The 20,906-nt window shown below is 46.9% G+C and overlaps 1 protein-coding gene across 13 annotated transcripts in view; it reads left to right on the forward strand.

Moving 5' to 3' along the window:
• Positions 1–20,906, forward strand: part of ARHGEF9 (Cdc42 guanine nucleotide exchange factor 9) — a 184,607-nt gene that overhangs the window by 106,031 nt on the left and 57,670 nt on the right. For all 13 annotated transcript variants that reach the window (XM_040571981.1, XM_040571980.1, XM_040571983.1 and 10 more), the window contains one exon: positions 16,451–16,630. In XM_040571981.1, coding sequence (XP_040427915.1) covers positions 16,451–16,630 — 180 coding nt within the window. The remainder of the gene's footprint in view (positions 1–16,450; positions 16,631–20,906) is intronic.

Raw genomic sequence — 20,906 nt, forward strand, 5'->3', positions numbered from 1 at the left:
ACTTTGGCATTGCGTGGACCACTACCTAATGGGGATTTTGGTAGAGACCTGTCATCCTGTTAGCGCTCCTGCCTCCCGTCCCGTTGTGACTGCGGCAATTACTTACACAGAAAAGCAGAGCAGGGAAATGATGAATGTATTTTAGCTGTTGTTTAATGAGACTCCACTTGGGGAAGCGAGGGCACCACGCTGCTAAGTGTCGCTTTGCAAACTGCCAGCGAGCGCCTTGCGAGCCCGGCAGGGCGATGGGCATGTCGGATCGCACCTCCCACGTCCTGCAGGGCTGGAGGAGTGCTTAAAAGGGGCTGTGGTGGTGGAGAAGGGAGCCGAGGGGAGGAGGGTGCCCGCTCTTCTGAGAGCAGGGACGCCGTAGGGTGCTGCCGACCCGAGCAGCCTCGAGGTACCCTGCAGGAGCACAGGCAGGACAAGAGATTGGAAGAGATTTTCCTCGGGGATTTCATCCTCTCCTAATCTCTGTCAGTGTCCAGGCACTGCAGGGTTGTGCCTTTCTTGCTGACAAATCTGTGCTACCTGGGAAAAAATAGCCTTCAACATATTTGCACAGCTGACAGTGTGCTCTGCTCAGCACCCATGGGTGCTGTTCTGATGGCTTCGCATGGATGCGTGAGCTTCTTGAAAAGGTGCTCCCTGTGCCCGAAGCTTACAGCAGAGTGTGCTTGTTTTCTCTTTACATGACTGCCCCTGTGAAACAGGCACGTTGCATCAAGGAACACTTCCCTTTCTCCCTGGCTAGCTACTGCAATCCAAAATCAAGCGTGCCTAAACCTGCCACCAGCCGTGTTTAATTCCCCTGCATCAGCTGAAGATCCCCTCCAACTCTGAGGGACCCAAAGGGGAAGGGGCTGGGGGCTGCAGAGCAGTGTAAACAATGCTGAGAGTTGCCATTAGTGCAGACACCTTTGCGGAGGTGTTCTGGAGAATTTATATATAATCATATTTAATTAGGGCTGTTTTGGGCACTGAAGTGACCTGCTTCACAGCCTTCACAAGTCTCCTCTGGACTTAATTGGCTGCTGACTGGAGTTGTTACAAGTTGCTCGAGGAGCTACGTTTCCAAGGAGCATAAATGATGATGGGAGTGGGATTGGTTTTGCCTTTTTAAGGAGAGAAGGAGAACGTGTCCAAGTACTTACGTTTCAGGACAAGTCCATTCCCAGGGGAGTGGAAAAGGTGAGGCTTATCTGCAATATGTGAACAAATATTACCGCTCTGGCAGCAATGCTGCAGCAGAGATGGGATCTAGCACACAAGGGCATTATTCAGGCCATTGTGGGACCCACTGAAAACATCAGGGATGGTTTTGGTGCTTGCCTTACATCACCAAGGAGACTTTCAGAGGTCTGTCCTTGGTCTGCAAAGTTTCTATAAAAGAGCAGGTTAATGTCCCAGCCCCTCACTGCGGTGGTGACAGTGAAGAGGAGGGCTTCCTGCCATCCCACCCGGCTCCTCGGCCGCTGCTGGGTGTGCGTGTGGCTTTCTGTACCACCCTCCTGCCCTTCCCAGGCTGCTGCAGCACCTTCTGCTACATCCTCCTGTTGTAAAGTAAAGTTGGGTAATTTGGTCTTCGTTCAAAGACTTTCTCACCTTGTAGGTAGGAAATGAATCCTTTGTTGGCATTTTGATTTTAGGTAGTTAAAATGGAGCCTCTCTCCATTTCAGATGTTACACTCCTAGCTTTCCCCATTATAGATAAATAATACCTCTCCTGGAACTGTTTAAACTGTGTTAGAGCAGTCTCTGAAATGATAGTTTAGCTGAGCTTTTAACAGGTTTAATCTCTTTTTGGATATTAATCCTTCTAGAACCTCTGATAAAATTTGTTGCTTTTCTCTGAATCCCTCCCACGCTGTCAATATCTGTCTGAAATGAATTGCTTCGTGCAGAACGAGCCATGGGAGGAGGGACTCTTACAGCTCCTTACAGCTCTTGCTCTTATTTCTTTGCATTTCAAACTCCTCTCGGATTTCCTGCCACCGTTCCTCCCGTGCTTCCTTGCCCTGTGAGCATCTCTCCCACTGAATATGGGACTGGAATGAGTTAGCCTCCCATCTGTTAGATTTATTTCTCAATTCGCAAAGATATTTGCAAGATTTTCCAATTTGGTACCATCAGGGAAGGTTATTGAGTAGTATCACCTCTTCTGCATGACAACGAAGATATAAAGGTAATTAAGACTGCAACAAATACTTGTTGTTGGGTCCTGTTTCTAGTTTCTTGCAGTTGTTTCTTCTTTCTTGCTTTGTACTCCATTGCAGGATCCCTAAGTCTATGTGACAGCAAACTCAACCAGCGATCCAGGTTATCAAGGACTGTGACTGAACTGGAGGGGAAATTATCTTTTTTTCCATCATGTTGCTGTAGAACTGCCACACTCTCCTGTGAGGCAGCAGCACACTTTGTTCAACCTCTTTTATCAAGTATTAAGTCTGAAAAAACAGGGCTTGGGCTGTCAAAGCACCCAGCACCCCTGTGCGATTTCTGACCTTCTCCAGAGTTGGGTTTGAACCAGCCACTGCCTGCCCCTTCATCTGGTTCTCAACCTGAATTCATCGTCCTGCCTTGGCACTGCTGCTGGTGCTTCACACCTCGTGTGTGCTGCCTCCTCTTGCAAATTCCTGTGCTCCTTCAGCTCTTCTCTGTCCTTCTTCCCTTTGGATAAACTTCCCAACTGCGCAGTTTTGAAAGAAGGCAGCTGCCATCATGAACAATGCTGGCCATAAAAAGTAATGTGAAAATTTGTGTTGGTAGGATAACGTATTGTTTCCATGCCAGAACTGTAGGAAGGAAAAGCAATGAGATGCGAGGTATGCAGCCGTGGTGGAAACCCGTGAGTTACATCTTTCATGCTCCTTTCTCTTTGAATGAACCATGAAACAAAAATAAATGAGGTAATCTAAGCTCCTACCCCATTTTCATAAGGTTTTTTAAGTGAGGGTTTACTTAGACTGAAAGCTCACTAGAGCCACTTAGTTCTAGGTGGAGTACGTATCTAGGCCAGTAGTAAAAATGCATTGCAAGATATCTTCAAGAGGGTACTCGCCAAGTACTTGCCCAAAGAGAACATCTTGGGTGCTTACAACAAATGGTATCAATTGTTTACAGTACCTAGAAATAGATAGTGTGGACAGGGCTTGCCATAGCATTTCTTAAAGCCTTGGCAATTTCTGGAGGTTGTGGTGGAACGGGCTGCAGAGCGGGGAGGTGTGCATGCTCTTGTCCTCAGCAATTAGCCCAAATAGCTCTAGCTAAAGTTTTTGTTTCGGAGGTTTGGGCATATTTCACTATCAATTAATGTTATCTCACATCCAATGTCCAGAGCAGGGCCACGAGGATGCTCGGAGGGCTGGAGCACCTCTCCGGTGAGGACAGGCTGAGAGAGCTGGGCTTGCTCAGCCCGGAGAGGAGAAGGCTACAGGAAGACCTTCCTGTACCTAAAGGGGTTAACCCACAGGAAACTCCTTCTGCCTGGGTGTCTGCGATCCTCCTGTTCTTCAGAATACCTTTCTCAACCCCAAAGCCGGAGCACGGCTTGCATTTAGTGTGCTCCTTCAAGTACCAGCCATGGCCACATGTGCTCGGCTAGTGTGCAGGGGATGGCCAGGCTGCTTTAGATGGCTGCATGTCAGGGAATCATTAGGGTTGGAAAAGACCTCCAACATCATCTGGCCCAACCGTCCCCCTACCACCAATGGATTTCCAATGGTTATCCCAAGCACGCAGGGGCCAGGGCGTCCAGCCCGAGCAGGAGCTCTGCACAGGGAGCCAGGCAGGACCGGCCCAAGGCAGTCCTGTTATTTTCATACAGCACAACCACAGCTCGCTCGGGTCCCCCCTAGCTCAAGGCAGTGGCACAGGGAAAGGAAAAGATCTTGTGTGCCAGCAAAGCCCCCTCAGCTGAGCGTAGCTTCCCGCAAGCTGGACCGCTTCCTGCTCTTCTGGGCTGAATCATGCCCCAGTATGAGCTGGATGTTTTCCACCCAGAGGCTGGGATGGATTTTATGTGTGCTCCGTTTGCCTTTCCCCTCTGATCTGAGAGTTGACTGCTTTTTTTTTTTTTAAGCGTAGGTGTTTCGAAAGTAACATTTTGGTTCACCTTTAGAGTTGCCATTTGACTTCTTTGTCGTAACACGTCCTGATTAATGATTAATTGCAAAGGACATGTTCTGACTCCAGCCTGTGTCCTGGGGTGCTTGTCGCAGCAATGATGCACTGGGTGATTACTCACTCCCCTTAACCTGACAGCTGTATTTCTTTCTTTGACTGGTTAATGACCTTGACCAGGTACATGGGCGTTTTGTCAATGTGCATGGTTGTGAGGTGTTGGGAATGTGCAAATTCCTCTTTTGCTTGCATGACCTTCGTTTTAACTAAGTAAGAGAAAGGAACTGCTCCATGAACAGATGGAGCGTTATTTCTAGAGGTAGGTGAATAATGCAAAGAATTATTCATTCAAAACCCCTTCAGACAACTCAGATGTTTGCCTTAAGATAGCGTTGCAAATCCTAGTGCAAATATCTGCTCACATGAACATTCAATCTGGCCATCTTGGAAATGGTGCGTGAATGTGACAGTTATCCAGCCCAGGGAGAGGACGGTGCCAGGTGACCTAATTGATCCATTAAGGAAATTAGGAATTATCACAATTTCAAGTAGTAGCACATAGCCGAGTTAGACTGAAAAAGGTTATCAAATCATAGTGGGTCAAAAATAATTATGTGAAAACCGGTCTGTTCATGGATAATTCACCGAGGAGAAAATGCTGCTAAAATCAGTGAATGTTTGCTGCAAGTACTTTGCTTGTCTCTTGTTGTTCCTTAATGAATCAAATTTATTAGCCAGGGAAAAACATCATGTTTCCTCGAAAAAACAAATAATTGTATTTGCATGCTTCTTTCCCATGCGTTTGGACCCATTTTGATACAAGCACACTAATTATGCCACGGAGATGATTTTGAGATGGCAGAAACAAAACCCAGCTCGCAGCTATAGCTACTCAGATGTGAAGCGCTGGAATAGGTACGTGGGGAGGGATGCCTTTCATTCCATTGCATGTTTCTTTAGTATTTGTATCCCTTTAGTTCACACACAGCTTCAGAAAACGTGACTGTGCTCCTGGGTGTGGGGGCAAGGGGTTTTGTGCCTCCGAACCGCAGGGGGAGTTTGCCACGGAGCGGTCTGGAGGCTCACGTCCTGCTTTGCACACAGATGGTTACTGGCTCACAAATTCCCAGTCTTCATGACATGCTTTCTGATGCACAGGGAACTGTATGAGTCATATCGCTCCAGCTATGGTCTTTCTGGATGGAAATTATACTTTTAAATATACACTGTGATTACATACAGCAGTGATGGGCTCATTTGAAGGAGCTGGAATGTAAGCCATTAAGTTGAGTGGCTGCCATTATGTACTGCGTTTGCCAACAGATAATAGACAATGATATTTCATCTGTGACAACTTTGCCCTCTAGACTTTGAATAGAATTATCTTGGTACGTAACCGTTTTCCTCAGCACTGTCCAGGTGATAATTTTGTTATACTAGACAGCAAACGTGGCCTTTTATGAGGGGGAGAGGTGGGATGGAGATGCCCAGGACTCACACGTGTCCTGTGCAGCGTGACCTGCGGAGAGGGGAAGGGACCGCTCGCACAGCAGCAGGGAGACAGTGTTGTGCACAGGCTGAAATAAGAAATGGCAGGGCGGGGGCTTGCCTTGGGGCGCAGCGAGGTCTGCAGGGTGAGGAGGTGGGCAGGACGTGCCGTGCTCACGGCTGCTCTCACCGTGCCACTGCACTGAGATAGCCATCCTCTCCCTGGGCAGCCCTGGAGATGGGCTGATAGCTCGTGGTTCAGAGTGGGTGGTGATGCCGTGAAGAAAGACCTGTTCTTTGGGGGCTTTCCAGCCTGTTTTAAGGAGAGGCGTTCACAGGCTGAGACGTGTGGATCCAGGCTGCCATCCAGTTCAGGGAGTGGGCTGTGGCGAGTTTCTGCTTTGAATTGCTCCCGTCAGAGAGAACGCTTTGGCCGTAGCGGTTTTCCATAAAATCTGAGGAGCCATCAGACAGTCACTTCCATTCATTACTAACCTGAGCTGAATCGAGAAAAGCAGCTTAGAGGGGGAAGCTGCATATCCCATTACTGATCTGGCCAATCCATGTAATAGGCTTATGGGGCTCGATGGCAATCTGCAAGAGAGTTGCGCGCATTTAACTAGCATCATTTTATTACTTGACTGACGAGATAGCCTTTTACATCCAGGATTGACCATTGAGCTTTTAGAAAGAAAACCTATGGTAATGCAGAGTGAATTAGATAGGAATGGGAATATCAGGCCAGGTACCTGTTATTAATCTGTGGAAACCAAGGGAGTAAAAACACGTGCTGTGACGTTTGGCCAGCTGTGCCCCCCTGCTTCCTTCCATGGGCCCATGTGCTCGTTCCCCAAAAGCAGCACCCAAGGTAGGGGTTCCATGGGGTTGAGCTGAATGCTGTCGGATCCGGGCTTGGCAAAACAGCGTGTCCGGCAGGCGATGCACGGGCTGCAAAGGTGAGGCACCGAGCTGAGCCCGTGCACCACGTGCTGCTCGCTCAGGGCTCGCGGGGCTGCGGGAGACCCCGATGTTTGGCTCAGCGGCTCGAGGAGAGACGTGGCTTTGCATCACTTGCTTGATGTCCCACCTGCTCACCCTCTCGAGAGCTGACACGGATGAAAGGTGAGATGTAAATGCAAAGCACAGTTGCTATAACGACTCGAGCCGCGTTGTGCTGCGGCCGCGGCATTGCGTTATCGATTGCCCACGTGGGGTGGTTGCCAGCAGCGGCTGCTCACCCCGGTGTTTCCCCCAAGCTCAGCTCAAGCTCCGGCTGTTTTTGGTCCAGATGCTGTAATACAGACAGGCAGGATGAAGGCTTGTCATTTTTGCTGAAATAGATATCTTGAAGATTGTCATTTAGGGGCTAGAGTCTTTGGCCGTTTCTTACTCTGTTTTTCTCCTCTTGCTGCCCAGGACAGAAGCAGTGGGATTTTCAGTGGGTGGCTTTTGCAAAAGAGCAGCTGGATGGACTTGGCTTTCTGCTGGTCACTGCCCCTGCAAAGCCACCCGAAACCGGGGGTGGTTTCAGGGGGTCACGTGTTGTTTCTTGCCTTGTGCTTTCATTTAATTAAAATTTTCCATAAGCCAGGGTCTGCAAAACAATTTGCAGATGGCGTTCCCCTCTTTGTGCTGATCTGCATATGAGCCACTCCTTGGCTTTATTAGACGTGAGCTGCAGTGGCTTACACTGAGGAATCAAGAGATCAGAACAGCACATATGGAGCCTGAGCAGCGACTGTAATCAGTGTAATACACTCATTGGGACTTTAATCTGTCCTGGGCACTGATTTGCACTAATAACAGCCACAACTTCTTAAGTTCCAAGTTCTTATCGCATTAGTAAAAATCTCTCCCTTCCTCCCTTCCTCCCTCCCTCCCTTCCTCTTTTCCTCTTTTCCTTCTTTCCTATGCAGTCATTTTGGCCTTACTTTGCCATACCATTTTTTTGCAATATATGAGAATTGTGCGTTATTAAGTCTGTTACTGAAGATGTGTTTAGTACAGTATGGTGTAACATGACATAATCCATATGTCACATGGTATATGGATAATGTGACATAATTTAAAACACATTGCAGTGATGGATATCACAAAGGGGCTCTTGCTGCCTGCTCCTTGCGCTTGGCCATCCAAGAGTGATGTTCCTGTTTTGTATTAACAGACTTACATCTGAGTTGATTTCCTTTCGTGATCTTTAGACCCTGGCCAACTGTGTCAGCTTTTCTAGAACAAAGTATCTGCTTATGCTTTCATCAGTTCTGGTCCTGTCACTTGGTTCATTTTACTAGGAATGTTTGATTCCAGATAAGTGAAATTGCTGCGCTTTGTGGTTCTGGTATTTGTGCTCGTGTGCAGCTGTGTGTGTGCCGTTGCCTTCTGCCAGGTAGATCTGGGATGGCTTAGCTGTTCGTCACCAGCTTCACGCTGCTGGTGGCTGATGACAGTTCTCCTGCAGCCCTGGGGGTGCAGACCCTGTGTCTGGGATGAGCAGGTCTGCATGCTGTTGCCTTTGTGAGTGGCTATGTGCAATAATGAAATCCACTGGGAGTAATTTGTGTAATTTGCTCCTTAATTTCTTTTCGCTTTGGAAACTCCCATGCCCCGGGGTAACAGGTGATGTACATTTTAAAATAAATAATCTCTAGCTCTTCAAGCACCTTTACCTTCCTTGGAGCAATTACAATTTTATCTTCCTTCCCTGCAACAACTCCTCAGTTGCTCAGATGAACTCAGTTTGCCTACAGTCAGCCAGCCTGCTCCGTGGGAGAGAAGTCTTCCTGCTCTCCTTTTCAGCGAGGACTGGCCTTGGGGGCAAAATGAATCTAGGTTTGGCATTCCTGGCACTTCCAGTCAAGGCTTGGTTACCCGTGCATGGGTCTTGAGGTTGTGGATCAGCTACGCCACGCGCACAGGGATGCTCAGGATGATCTCTGTGCAGCTGAGCTCTCCGTGCTGTGCATCCTTCTTGGATCAGGTCCACAGCACCAGTGCCCTCCCCGCCTGTTGCCCTTCACTGCACATTCCCAGAGCCTAATTTCTATATGTTTTGTAATATCCGTGGTTTTGCTTATCTGCATTACTTTGAACCCTGGGTAACTGAGAGAAAAATGGATTAGTCTTTTCCCCAGTCCTGAAGCAGTCTCTGCACAATGCTTCGATGTTATCTGGCACCACGTTTGCTGCCGCTTCGAGCAGCAGGGCTGGGCTGGTGCTTTCTTAACACTGCAAACACCGCATGAGAGCAGGTCCTGCCTGCCTCCTTCGCCCATGCTGCATCTTGCAGCCGAGGAAGCTTATACTGGGCGGAAATCAAAGCACAGCTCTGGCCCTCTGATCACAGGCAGGATTTTCAGTAGGACTGTAGGTCTTTGAGAAAGTTTCTGTTTTCATTTAGGAACATGAGGAGTCCCTTCTTTGGTCAGAAGACTGGGATTTGCGCAGGTTTAGATCTCGATGAGCATGTAGACATTTGTTTTCCATGTGCTGTAGCGAGGGAATTCTGCTGACAGCCCGTGCTGGCGCAGGTTCAGCGAGGTGCTGGGAGCTGCTCTGGCTCGTTTGAGGAGAGGCGCTGTGTTCCTGGGAGCGGTTTTAACTCTGAGTTCCAGAACCAATCTCATAATTTATGTGATTTAAAAGATTATGGTTGGTGGTTATTTGTAATTACTGTACATGAAGGATATGTCATCAGGCAAGGGAAGCTTAATGTGCCCGGTACGCAAAGAGGATTGGAAAGCAATTACGGCAACATGCTCACCATCAAAGAGGAGGCTCGCCGCTGCTCCGGAGCCAATTAACAACCACACGGGCAGTGCTCTATTGGGGTAACTCTGCCTTGTTTCTAGCCCTTTTCTTCACTCCTGCCTTTTTTTTTTACGGGCACTCTCAGCTCTCTAGATGCAGAGCAGAGCTCTGTGTTGCAGCCATTGTAATTAATAGGAACGACATGCACTATAACCATAATAAATGTTGAATAAGAATGCCATACCCTGCAGTCCGCTACTGTGCCCTATATAAGGCCAGGTGATTTCACTTCTGCCATGCTCTCTCTCTTCAAGAAAATCTAAATCAGTCAAAAACATAATAACCCAGGCTTAATGAACCTTTAGGTCTGCGCTGATCCTCCACCTTCAGATACATGAGGCTTCCAACCCAGGGTGACCAATGTGGGGAATATCAGAGGCTCTCTCGCTCCAGTCAGCCTTTTTCAGCTGCAATCCAGCCATTAGGCAAATTCATCAAAGGGCTTGAAAGAGAAAAGGAAATTCTTAACCTTCATGTGATTGCACCTCTTCAGAGAATAAGCAAATCAAGTGGAAATGCCCTCCCATTTGTTTTGTGAATGAGCCGTGCGGCTAATCCACTACGATCTAGCATTATTCAGCTTGTATAATTTCTGACGGGAGGTTTAAAAATAAATACACGATCAAAGGGACTAACTGGGAGATGAGACAAGAGCAGAAGTACGACACGGCGGGTTGGGGTGACATTTGCTTGTGCTCTTCCTTTCTGCCTGCTCCGTGACCCTCCAAACGTGCCGTAGGGGTGAGAAGCAGAGAGGTGTGGGGCTCAGACACCCGCTGCAGTTTCTGCATGGTTCAGGTGAGGGCTACACCAAAGCTCTTCATGGCCATGCTGAGTGGGTTGTTTTAACAGGGGACGTCCAAGGCGGATCCTTGGGACGTCTTTCAGATGATGGCCCTACCAATTGTCCCATGAGGAGCAGCCCTATCAACCTGCGCTGCAAGCACTACCACACGTTGGGGAGCAATGCAATTAAAGCACAGGAGGGTAAAGCAGCGTGAGGTGCCTTTCTTCTGGGAACACGTGGAGTAAAGCAGGATTCTCACTTGGCTGGGAGCTTCCAAGTCGTTTGTGTTTCCTGTTCTACTGGGGTTACTTTGAGTATTGATTTCTTTACCCTGAATGCCAGCTCTCTGTATGTTTTTGTTTGAAAGTGTTTTGGCTGCTGCCGCTGTGGAAGGGCCCGTTGAATACAGTGGGAAATGCTGTTGTTATTTTACGGTGCTTTTATGCTGTCTGAATAAAGGACATGTCTGTACAAGAACAATTTAAACAAATGGCATAGTCTCACCGCGTTTGTCTCCCCTTCACAGCTGGCTGTCCTGATCCTGGAGACAAGCACATAGTTTCTGTAGTGCTAATTTGAAAGGGCACTACCCAGAGATTTTTATTTATTTGTTTATTTTTACTATTATAGCTCTATTAATGCATTAGCAAATGATCTAATAGAGAAATATGGATAATCTTAGGGCAGGTATATATTACCCAGAGTCCACAGTCTTGGAAACTTCGTGTGTACTTAGAATTTTCTAAGGAGATGCTGATCTATGATAGGCTTCTTTGCCATTGCTGTTTTTTTTTGGGGGGGGTTGCTGTTCATTAAATGAATTTTGGACTTGTGGGAACCTTTGTGCTTGAAAGGCAATGCAGGCTGCAGTGGGCTAAAGACCATTACTTATCCCTGAAGGAGGTCTGAATAGCGATCCGTGTGGCCCAGCCTCAAACTGAATCACCCCCTGCTTTCTGCTAGTTCATGGCCATTTCAGTCTCCAGGGACCAGTAAATCCCCAATTTCTTTTTCGCATTGGCCCGTTAAAAAAACAGTGAGTGTTGTTTACTTGGGAACACTTAGCAAAATCCTGCAGGATTGGATGATTTCTTTAAAACCTGTTTCCTACTAGGCTGCCTCGCTGCAGGCAGTTGCTGAGAAGGAGCAGATGTTGGCTTTCGACTCTGTGCTGTGGCTTTGGAAGGGACAAAGTCAGGGAAAAGGCACCAGAGGGGTGCAAGGCAGAGGTTCACCTATGCCCCAAGGTCCCCTTCCAAGCTGCCCCAGCTTGCAGATTTTGAGCAAAGTCCTTTTGCAGCGACACAGCCGGCTCTGAGCCAGTAGATAGAAACCCCGCAGCGGCCTGGAAGAAGTGGTACACCTTTGTTTAGAGGTCACTTTCTGAAAGGTACTTTAGAAAAACAACCAGGGCTGGACTCCTTGGATCAGAGTGCAAGATGGGTGGCAGGGTGTGAGGGATCAGCTCCTGCAGGAGGGTCTTCCGTGGCATCCCCCTTCCCCTCTCCATGATAAGGGTTTGCTCCCAGCTTTGCTCTTGTATGGGGTTAAGCAGAATGATTCCACCATGTAATGCAGCAGGATGTTGTCCTGTTCTCTCTGCTTTTATTTTCCTGCTTATTTTGGTGGTGAGAGTTATTTTATCTTAACAACAGTGCCACAAAGCCATGGCCAGAAAAAAAAATATTGCTAATTCCGGAGCTGAAACACCACATTTGTGCTCCTCATTTATTTGCCTTGGAAGCTCCCTCCATGGCTTTAATGATGCTCCCTTCCCTTTGGTTGTGACTTTGGACTTGCAGAGTTCCTCTGAAGCTTTATTTTTTATTTTTTACTGTTGTTGTTGTCATTTTATTTTGGCAGCATCTCTAATGTAATTCAGTATTTCCAGTGGCCGCATTCCACCCTAGAAATAAAACCAGCCTGGAAGAGAAAGCAAAATCCACGTGGACGTTAAGTGGGAGTGATTTAATTCCTTTCCCCTGACTTTGTTTGCTATTGTGAATGCAGTCACCTGTTGTACATGAGTGTTAGGAGCATCTTAAATAAGCTTCTGCAGAGTGAGGGTTTGTGGCTGAGTTATTGGAGGTCCGCAGAGCACTTTGGAAACCTGTAGTGAAAATCCCTGGAAAGGCTGAAGCATATGGTCCTGGTGATGCAGCAATAATACCCCATGTTCTTGGGGTATCTTCCAGAAATGTGTCAGCTGTGCATATAATTGCAGCGTTCTCTTTTTTCCCTTCTTCCTGTCCGTCATGAACATCCCTTCAGTTGATCTTCGGTCGCCTGCCCGCTGAGGGTTTTTTCTTCGCCACAAACAGCAAGGGAAACTGGTGTGGCTGGGGGAGTGTGACTTAAGTCTTTGGCTATTCCAACGGCGATCGTCATTATTTAATCCGGTTTTTGCTCACCACTTTTTAGCAATGGCCAAATTGTAGACGGGCTGAATGTTAAGGTGTTGGAAATGTAAACTTGTGCATTACCCAATTAGACAGAGAGAAGCAGTCTTTTCTAGGGCATGATTCACCTCACTCAAAGGTAGACAACTGAAAGAGCTGAGATGAATCACACTCCAGATGTGTTTCTTTCTCTTCATTGATTATAACGGAGCCCAGATTACCCTCTCCGATGCTGTATGGTAGATGTCTGAAAGTATGGGAGATAAGTCTCATGCAGCGTCTTTGGCTGGGTATGCCTGGCCACAGTGTTAGGACTTAGATTTGAAACCAAGAGATAGGAATTTTCTGGAATGAAGAGTTCCTACGTTGAATTTTCTCAGAAAATACATAGTATTTTGTCCTGACCTTTCTCTTGTTCATCTTCTCTTGCTGCTGCAGATGTCAGGTTCTGTCACTGTAACCCTGCCCTGAAATAGCCAGACGGCTCCATGGATGCAGCCAGATGCCTTGCAGAATAAAAACCAGACCTTTTAATTTTAGGCTCTGACGTTCTCTCAATGGACCCAGCACGTGTGATGGCCAGAATTCAAATTCTGCCTTCCCAACGCTGTCCTGTTACTGCAGGCTGAACTGTTTTTGTGTTTTGGAAGGGTGAGGCTTGCTCGCCAGCTCCCTGGCAAGCGCATCCCTTTGCTGGGCTGAGGACACAGACCGGGGCTGGAGGGGAGCAGCTGAAGGTGCCTTTCTTCTCCAGTGACACCAGGAAGAGAAAACAAAGAGCTTTCAGCCTTTTTCTCTTTGTGTCAAGAAACTCCTTGCAAAGCCACTTCAGCTCCCGATGTCCCCTTCGGACCTGTGCTGACCACAGGCACCGGCCAAGCCCGCTCCCTGGCTTTCCCAGCCCTGCCGCTGGCCACTGCACTTCTCTGAGCCCAGATTTTGTGCATGAGGCTTGGAAATGCGCTTTGTAAAGTAGGCTAGGAGGCTCTCAAATCCCTCTGAAGTTTGGTTTCAGTGACGTTTTGGTGGCAGCTCGTGCCCAGATCTGCCTGTGTGTTAAGTGGCAGCGAAGTCTGTGTGAAATGTAGCAGAAAAAGCAGAAATGCGGCTTCTGCATAATAGCTCTGTTCCCGGTTCATCCTCAGTGAAAAATGGACTAAAATACCCAGTGGCATTAACGAAGGGAATGACTGTCAGGCCAACCTCATTTACTTTTTGCTAAGACAACTGATTTTCTAGATAAAGAGAATGCACTGTATCTTATCTAGTCAGATGAGCTGAGTGCAGGATCACAGTGAGCTCCTGAGGGAGGTGTGGAGTCTTGCAGGAAGATTTCTGTGACACAGTAAGGGAAATGCTTCATGATGTTTCACAGATCTCTGGTAAGGTCTCTTTGGGAATAGCATTTACAGGTCTGGTCATCTATATTCAAGAAAGATGTAGTCTAGATGCCTTGAAGGGATGGTGAAATGCTGGGGGAAGGAAGCCCCCCGGTAAGCCAAGGCCGAAGGAGCAAAGCTGGCTTAACCTGGGAAACCAAAGGCTTGTTCGGGGTTAGCGGCTGTGTAAATGTGGCAAAAGGGAAATGCTGGTGAAGGAGAAGAGCTCAGTCCTGGTGCAGGAACGGGTGATTGTTAACAGGCCTTGAACATATCAAGAGGGTTTTTTTTGTGAGGTCTGTCATTCCTCCCAGATCTCTCTTGGGTTTCTTTGCTTTTATCTGGTTCATCCTTACGGAGGTGTCTGGAAACCTTGATGCAGAGCAATGCAAGGCTCTAAGGAAGCACCGAAACACATCGCTGCCTGGGTTGCATGTTGGGTTGTTGCATTGGAAACAGAAATCAATCTTGGTAACTTATTTTTTCAGATGCAGCTGCCCTTCTGCTACCTGAGGGCCCAGGGCTGGGGTGAACTGAGGGTCCTACAGTGTCTGACTTCAGCTACCACTGTATCAAACACGAGATGAATCCCCACAAATACATTAGATGCCTTCTGCAATAAGTTCAACACATCCTGTCCATTGCTTGACTCCAAAGTGAGAGCTTGTTCTTAACCTGTGCTTTTGTTTTCTGTCTTGTTATCCGGTGATCTTGTAAGGCTTGTATGTAGCAAGTCCTTTATGATATGTGGAGAAGCCATGTTTTGTTTGCAGCTCAATTTGAATTTGAAATGATAATTTGTCAAAATGGAGGTAGGAAGAACATTGTTTTACCTTACTGCTGAGACGAGAGAAATCTGCTGACTAGATAAATCTTGGCTTTTGAGGATGAAAGGCACCAAGCGTCAAGTTTGTCTCTCTTAGATATTGCTTTTTTATGTAAGCTGACTCTAATAATTGAAGAGCTGAAACTGCAATTGTCACAAACCTAAGAAGCTTGATTCCTTAAAGGAAACATCAGTTCAAGGAAAACTGTAAATCAGGTCCTTTAATCTGTTGACTGAATTGCCCATAGGGACTTCAATGCTCTTACACGTTTATGCTGAGAGCCCTGCAGCAGTGCCAAAAGGTTTACTGCAAGTTCTTACTGTGCAGGTAGTTGTTAACAGGCATTTTTATAAGCTAAACTTACAAAAGTGCCGTTAAGAGCTTTCTAACCATTCCCAGTGCTTCTACGCTTACATAACTGCTGTGACGGGTTATTGTTTTTATGCTTTGTGTTGCTTGCCTAAATTGAAAGGATCTCCGTGCCTGTTAAAGTCTTGCCATGTGGAAGGGCTGTGATGGTCGCAGAGCCGAGCTCGCTCTTTGTGAGTTGAAATTCTGCTTTGGAGGCGAGCCCAAGCGCACATCGGGTGCATCTCAGGCGGCAGAATTAATGAACGTGGTTCAGGATGGCTCTGACAAGCCAATAAGCGTGTGGGTAAAGTCTGGATTTGCTCGGGCAGTCTGACCGTTCGGTGCAGAATTCCTGCAGTGGATGAAACGTAAACACAATTTATTATTCTGTTAAAAAAGAAACAACGATCATTCTGAGGAGCAGCGGGTGTCCCAGGCATGGATGGATGATTTATCTGGTGAATGCACAAGCACCAGTGTTCAGATGTGTCCTTCCTGCAAGCATTATGCAGGAGTTTCTATAAAACTGGGTGGCTCGTAATGAAAACGGGAGCTGGTTAGGTCATCACCGTGCCACTGGCCAGCTCTGGAGTGACCGTGTTGGGTAGATGTGGACACCAGACGGAGCACACCGGTCTGGTGGGCTGCCTTCGGCCTGCTGCAGGCCAGCAGGGTGCCGCTGTGCCCCCTGCTCTGCCGGCAGCTTGAGGATGTCAAAAGCAAGGGGGGTCAGTGCATCACCAGCACTAGGTGAATACTAAACTTCCTTTTTTTTTTTTTTTTTTTTTTTTAAAAAAAAAGGCATTCTAAATATATTTGAAAGCTTTGCCTGATTTTGCATGAAAAGCCTCCAGGGCCTCAAGCTGTGATTGTACCCTTTCCCTGAGCCAACTTGCACTGCAACTAAAACTCCTTTGCAGGACACCATTGATCTGGTTTGGGGCTGACTTGTACCTGAAAGCCACGTACCGTGATAATAGGTGCTTGTGTTCATAACTGCGGCTCCGGCGTTGCTTTTTATATGTTTAGGGCCAAGACCCGAGAGTCGCTGAGCATCTGCACACATGCTCGCTTGTGTGGCATGGTCAGGAGCAGTGCGGTGCTCTGAGGAGCGATTGTATCTGATTTATATCTTGTTATTCCTTCATGTGATGGTGAAATTGTTGCGGATCGGAACGGAGGAAAAGTTTTACTCTGGCTGAGCGCTTCTCTTCTGTGCTGCTGCTTCTGTGCATGTGCATGTTTTGGGAAACCGAGCCTGTATTGACTGTTGGTTTTCTCTTTTCACAGCTGATCAGTGGTGGTTCTACTGTACGTGCTGAGGCAGTATGGGATCACGTCACCATGGCCAACCGGGAGTTGGCATTTAAAGCAGGAGACGTTATCAAGGTTCTTGATGCTTCCAACAAGGACTGGTGGTGGGGTCAGATTGATGATGAAGAAGGATGGTTTCCCGCCAGTTTTGTAAGGGTGAATAACTCTTTTTCTTACTGCTTCGGTGGTTTGCTGCCGTCGTTGCTTGAAATGGTCAATGATCCGAACTGCTTTTTGTCTTTGTTACCGTTGATGCTTATTTTCCATGTCTGTGTTTTCTGTGTGAAAAATGGGGAACAAAGAAGGCTTTGGAAGAAGTGAGGTTGGGGTAGAGGGAGGCTTGAACAGGTGTTGGCTCTTCTTTATGCTTTTGGGATGCGGAACGCCTTTGCTTGTGTGTCTGAACATGCTGTAGCCTCTTTCCTGAAGCATTTCTTCTTGGAAAACCAGTTAAGTATTGTGCAGGCTGTGAGTAGGTGATTTTGGGGGGCTATGGGCGACCTGCATTGAGGAGAGCTTGAAGGGAGGTGTCAGCCCCCCCCCCCCCCCGCTTTCCACAAGCAATGCTGTGTTCTGATTCCTCAGCAGTTTTGAATGTAAAATGTCTTTGCTAATTAGTCTATGACCAGTTCTGGTTATTCTTTTAAGGGGGCAGGGAATAATTCGGCTTGTCTCTTTTTCTACTGAAGCAGGTTTTGCTGTACCCAGCCATCTCCAGTGGCGATCTGGCCTTTCCCAAATAAGGATGCAAGCGCTTAATTTTTCATTTTATTTTTTCACTCAGCATGTCTTAAGAAAGCAAAAGCACAAGAAGATGCCCTTTTTGGTGTTGTCAGCTCCCGCAACATTATTAGGGCTCTCCCAAGCTTCCCTGGGGAGTCAAGACATCACCATGGACCTTGTGCACCTCCTTTTCCTCTCCCTTCTACAGAAGGTTCAATAGAGATTTAATTCCTTTAGGAGCTTAGGAGATATGGTTCAAAAATGAAGATTTCTTTTGCCTTGTGAAATCGTCTGAAAGATGAATCTTTGCTTTGAGCCTCCTGGGCAATTTGACAAGCTCCATTGAGGGGAAGACTGTTCTCCGAAACGCACAACGAAGACGATGCCGCATCTTAAAGAGACACCGTGTTTCCTTTGGATCTCTGCCTGTCTTACCCTCCGTCTGAATCCGTCCTCTCTTGGGCAATCCTGCATCATCAAGATCCCTGTTTGATTATATCTCATCATCTGGGAAATAGCCATAAGGATTAGGAAAATGGAGTTAAAAATCTATGACCTGGTGTTTCCTAGTGATGTATAATGACCACTGATGAAGGGACGCAGATCTTTGCTTGCTTCTGCATTCTTCCGATCCCCAGTGCACAATTTTGTTTTCCCCCATGGTGCTTGTTATGCAGCTCTCCTGTCCCTCCTAGGTCTGGCCAGTGCTGAGAGCAACAAGAGGTGAGGGATTGAAACTGGAGCCTGGGCTCCCTGAATGAAAAAGCTTAGCACAACCCCCAGAATAACAAATAGTCTTCAGTATTTTGTTGAACAGGACACTGCGAGTCTGACCCTGCACCCAGTGGAGATAATGAGCTTGGTAAATGGATTTGTATGAGGTGTGATCAAGACGATAATCTCATTGGGGAAAATATTCTCATGGGTGTTGCAAGCACATCGCATCTGTGTTCCTCGCTGGAAAAGCTGCCTTAAAAAAATCTGCCTGATTATTTTTGCTTGATTTGGAGACTGAAGTATTCTGGGCCAGTTTAACTTTTCAGAGCATTTGCCAGGGCTGTTTTGTTTGTGATTCAGGGGAAAAGATTTAATATCCATTTTTGTGCAGTGTCATAAGTGTACTGCTCATGGTAGATTTAATAACAGCCTTGTTTTGCACTGCACAGCTTTCTAAAAAATAAAAAAAATAAAAAAAATCACAAAACAACAACTAAACAAACAAGTGCATTTACTCTAAGGCCCAAACCCATGGATCACTTGGCTTGGCTGAACTTTCCATCTCTCCCTGCACTGGGAGGGTGATTTTGGAAGCTGGAAAAAACAAAGGAGAGGAGTCAATGAATCTGAGACTGTGGTAAGCAGAGAAAAATGTCTGAAAAACATCTTGGAATGAACCATGGTGCTCAGGATCACGATGGCCTTTCCAGGCAGGTTTCTTGCCCATTTTGTCTAACATCGCAACCCCACAGCCTGACTTTACTCCAACAAAATCAGCCCGTCCATCACACAGTTATTCCGTCTGTGAGGCTCTGGTTCAGCGCGGGCTGTGACCAGACACCTGCCCTGGGACTGAGTGATGTGCTCCCAAAGGGGAAAACGGCCTGTTTCTGTTGTCACAAATGGTAATTAATATTTAAAAATAAGTACCAGGCATTTCAAAAAATACGCAAGCGGAGTTCTGGCACAATTTGTTTGCAGCTCTGCAGGGGAGGCTGGAGGGGAAAATTTGCCACTTGGGTTTGCAGAACAGAGCTGCCTTCTCCATGCAGTGCTCCACTTGCTGGCTGTCCTGTGCTGAGAAAACGACTGCGTTTGGGCTGTCATGTTCTCTCCTCCGCTGGTGGAGGTCGCTCACTTGCCTCTTCATTTCTATTCTTGCATGTTCCTTCCCCCTCCTTCCACTTTACTTACAAAGAGAGAGATTTGAGCCGGATGCCTGCAAAGCTGTGGGGTCTTTAGGGCAGGTACCCGTAACCCCCCTTCTGCTTGCAGGACCAGGTTTATGCTCCTTCAGGGTCCTGTCACGGACTGTTTAACCTGAAACATTCTCTCTTTGCTTTCCCCTCCATTTTTTTCTTGTATTTCTTATTGAACTGATCATAATGAGGAGGCTGCTTTTTTTCTGTTGTACTTCGAGTTCTGTTTTTTTGACATGGTAACAGAAAACTGCCTGATTTAAGCTGGGTGGCTCTAGTTTTACTTGCATAAGAAAAATATTTGCTTTCCTTTATAACTCTATTTCATTTATGCAAGAGCAGGAGGAAAAGGGAACAGCACGTTGCATAGCAGAGGATCAAATGCAGCTAGAGTAAGGAATGACAGGACAGACCAGATGGGTATAAAACCAAGCAGGATTAATTTCAGGATGTTTTAGACTACAGGTCACTCATAGGTAAGAACGTGGAGAAGAAGATCACTGCAAAGCCAGATTCCTCTAAAAGTCATTTGGATCACTTCTGCTTACAAAACCGAGCTGGAAAGCCTAGTTTGCAATGAAATGTCTGACGCTTCTTGCTCTCCAGCCAGATCATATGAAAATCTTTGGCACAGGATTTGGCACTCACAAAATCTCATAGCAGGCAAAATTCACATTTGCATGTGCAGAGGAAAACAGTAACCTGCTGATTCCCTTGGCTTCTTTTGTATGCAGGCCTTGGGGGCGGGGGGCTGCAAACAAACGCTGCGTTTGAATCGCCTGCACCTATGGGAGTTGTTGTCTCTGTGCACATGGCCTGCAGTTATCCTCTTAGTAGCTGGAGACTTGGCTAGGAGAAAGGAGGAGAGAGGGAAGCTGTAAAGCTTTGGGAGCACAGGAGCTTTAAAGGAGAAACTGGATGATAAAGCAATGCTTTTCCGGAAAGAGAAAAAGCAAAACATAAGAGAAGTAATGTCTGGAGCTTAGTAAGCAATGGTGAATGTCCTGAATGTCCTGTCTGCTTTTAGGGGGCTGAGAGGGTAGGAGGTGCAGCTGGAAAACGCAGTGGGAAGTTTAAACACGATTTCATATGCTTGTAGCAGTGATATTACTTGTTGCTCTTTTCTTCTTTTTGGATGGTGCACCCTTGGGCTGTCTTCACGTGATGTGGGGCAGACGTGGTTTTGCATACTACTACGTCCACGTGTAAGCTCAAAAAATAGGCTTAGGATTTATGGAGAGGAATTCACAGCGCAGAATAATATCCCAGTACTGCAAATGGATCAATCAATTGCTGTACCTCAAGGTCTCCTTCAGAAAATTAAGTTTCAAAACAAAGCTTTGGTTGCAGAACCCAACATCATGTCTCCAAAATGGCTGGGGTGAGATTTGAACACTTCAAACACACAAAATGAGAGGGCATCCTGTTTGGGTCCTGACATATTTCCACTGCCAATAAAACCTAAAACTGAAACCTTACTGATTCTAACTGCTGTGAAATCTTTCCCTGGAGACAGACACAGCAGAATACATCTATCCTGGACAGAGAAGGGGATTTATTTTGTTATAAAGCTCCCCTTAATCTCTTTGCAAGAGGCAAGAGCCTGCAAGAGGCAGGCTGAGTTTCCAGAATATATTTCCTCGCACTTCAACAGTGGTGACTCTTCCCTATATTTACCGAGCTAAGCTAAAGAGCAAATGTGGGGTTGAGGAGGTTTTACTGCAGCTTCTTGGAGTGCCTCGTGACTGCTGAGATGTTGTGAACTGAGGGGCAGCAGTCCTGCCATGGAGTGT

This window comes from Cygnus olor, chromosome 13 (assembly GCF_009769625.2).
Source record: "Cygnus olor isolate bCygOlo1 chromosome 13, bCygOlo1.pri.v2, whole genome shotgun sequence".
Classification (NCBI taxonomy): domain Eukaryota; kingdom Metazoa; phylum Chordata; class Aves; order Anseriformes; family Anatidae; genus Cygnus; species Cygnus olor.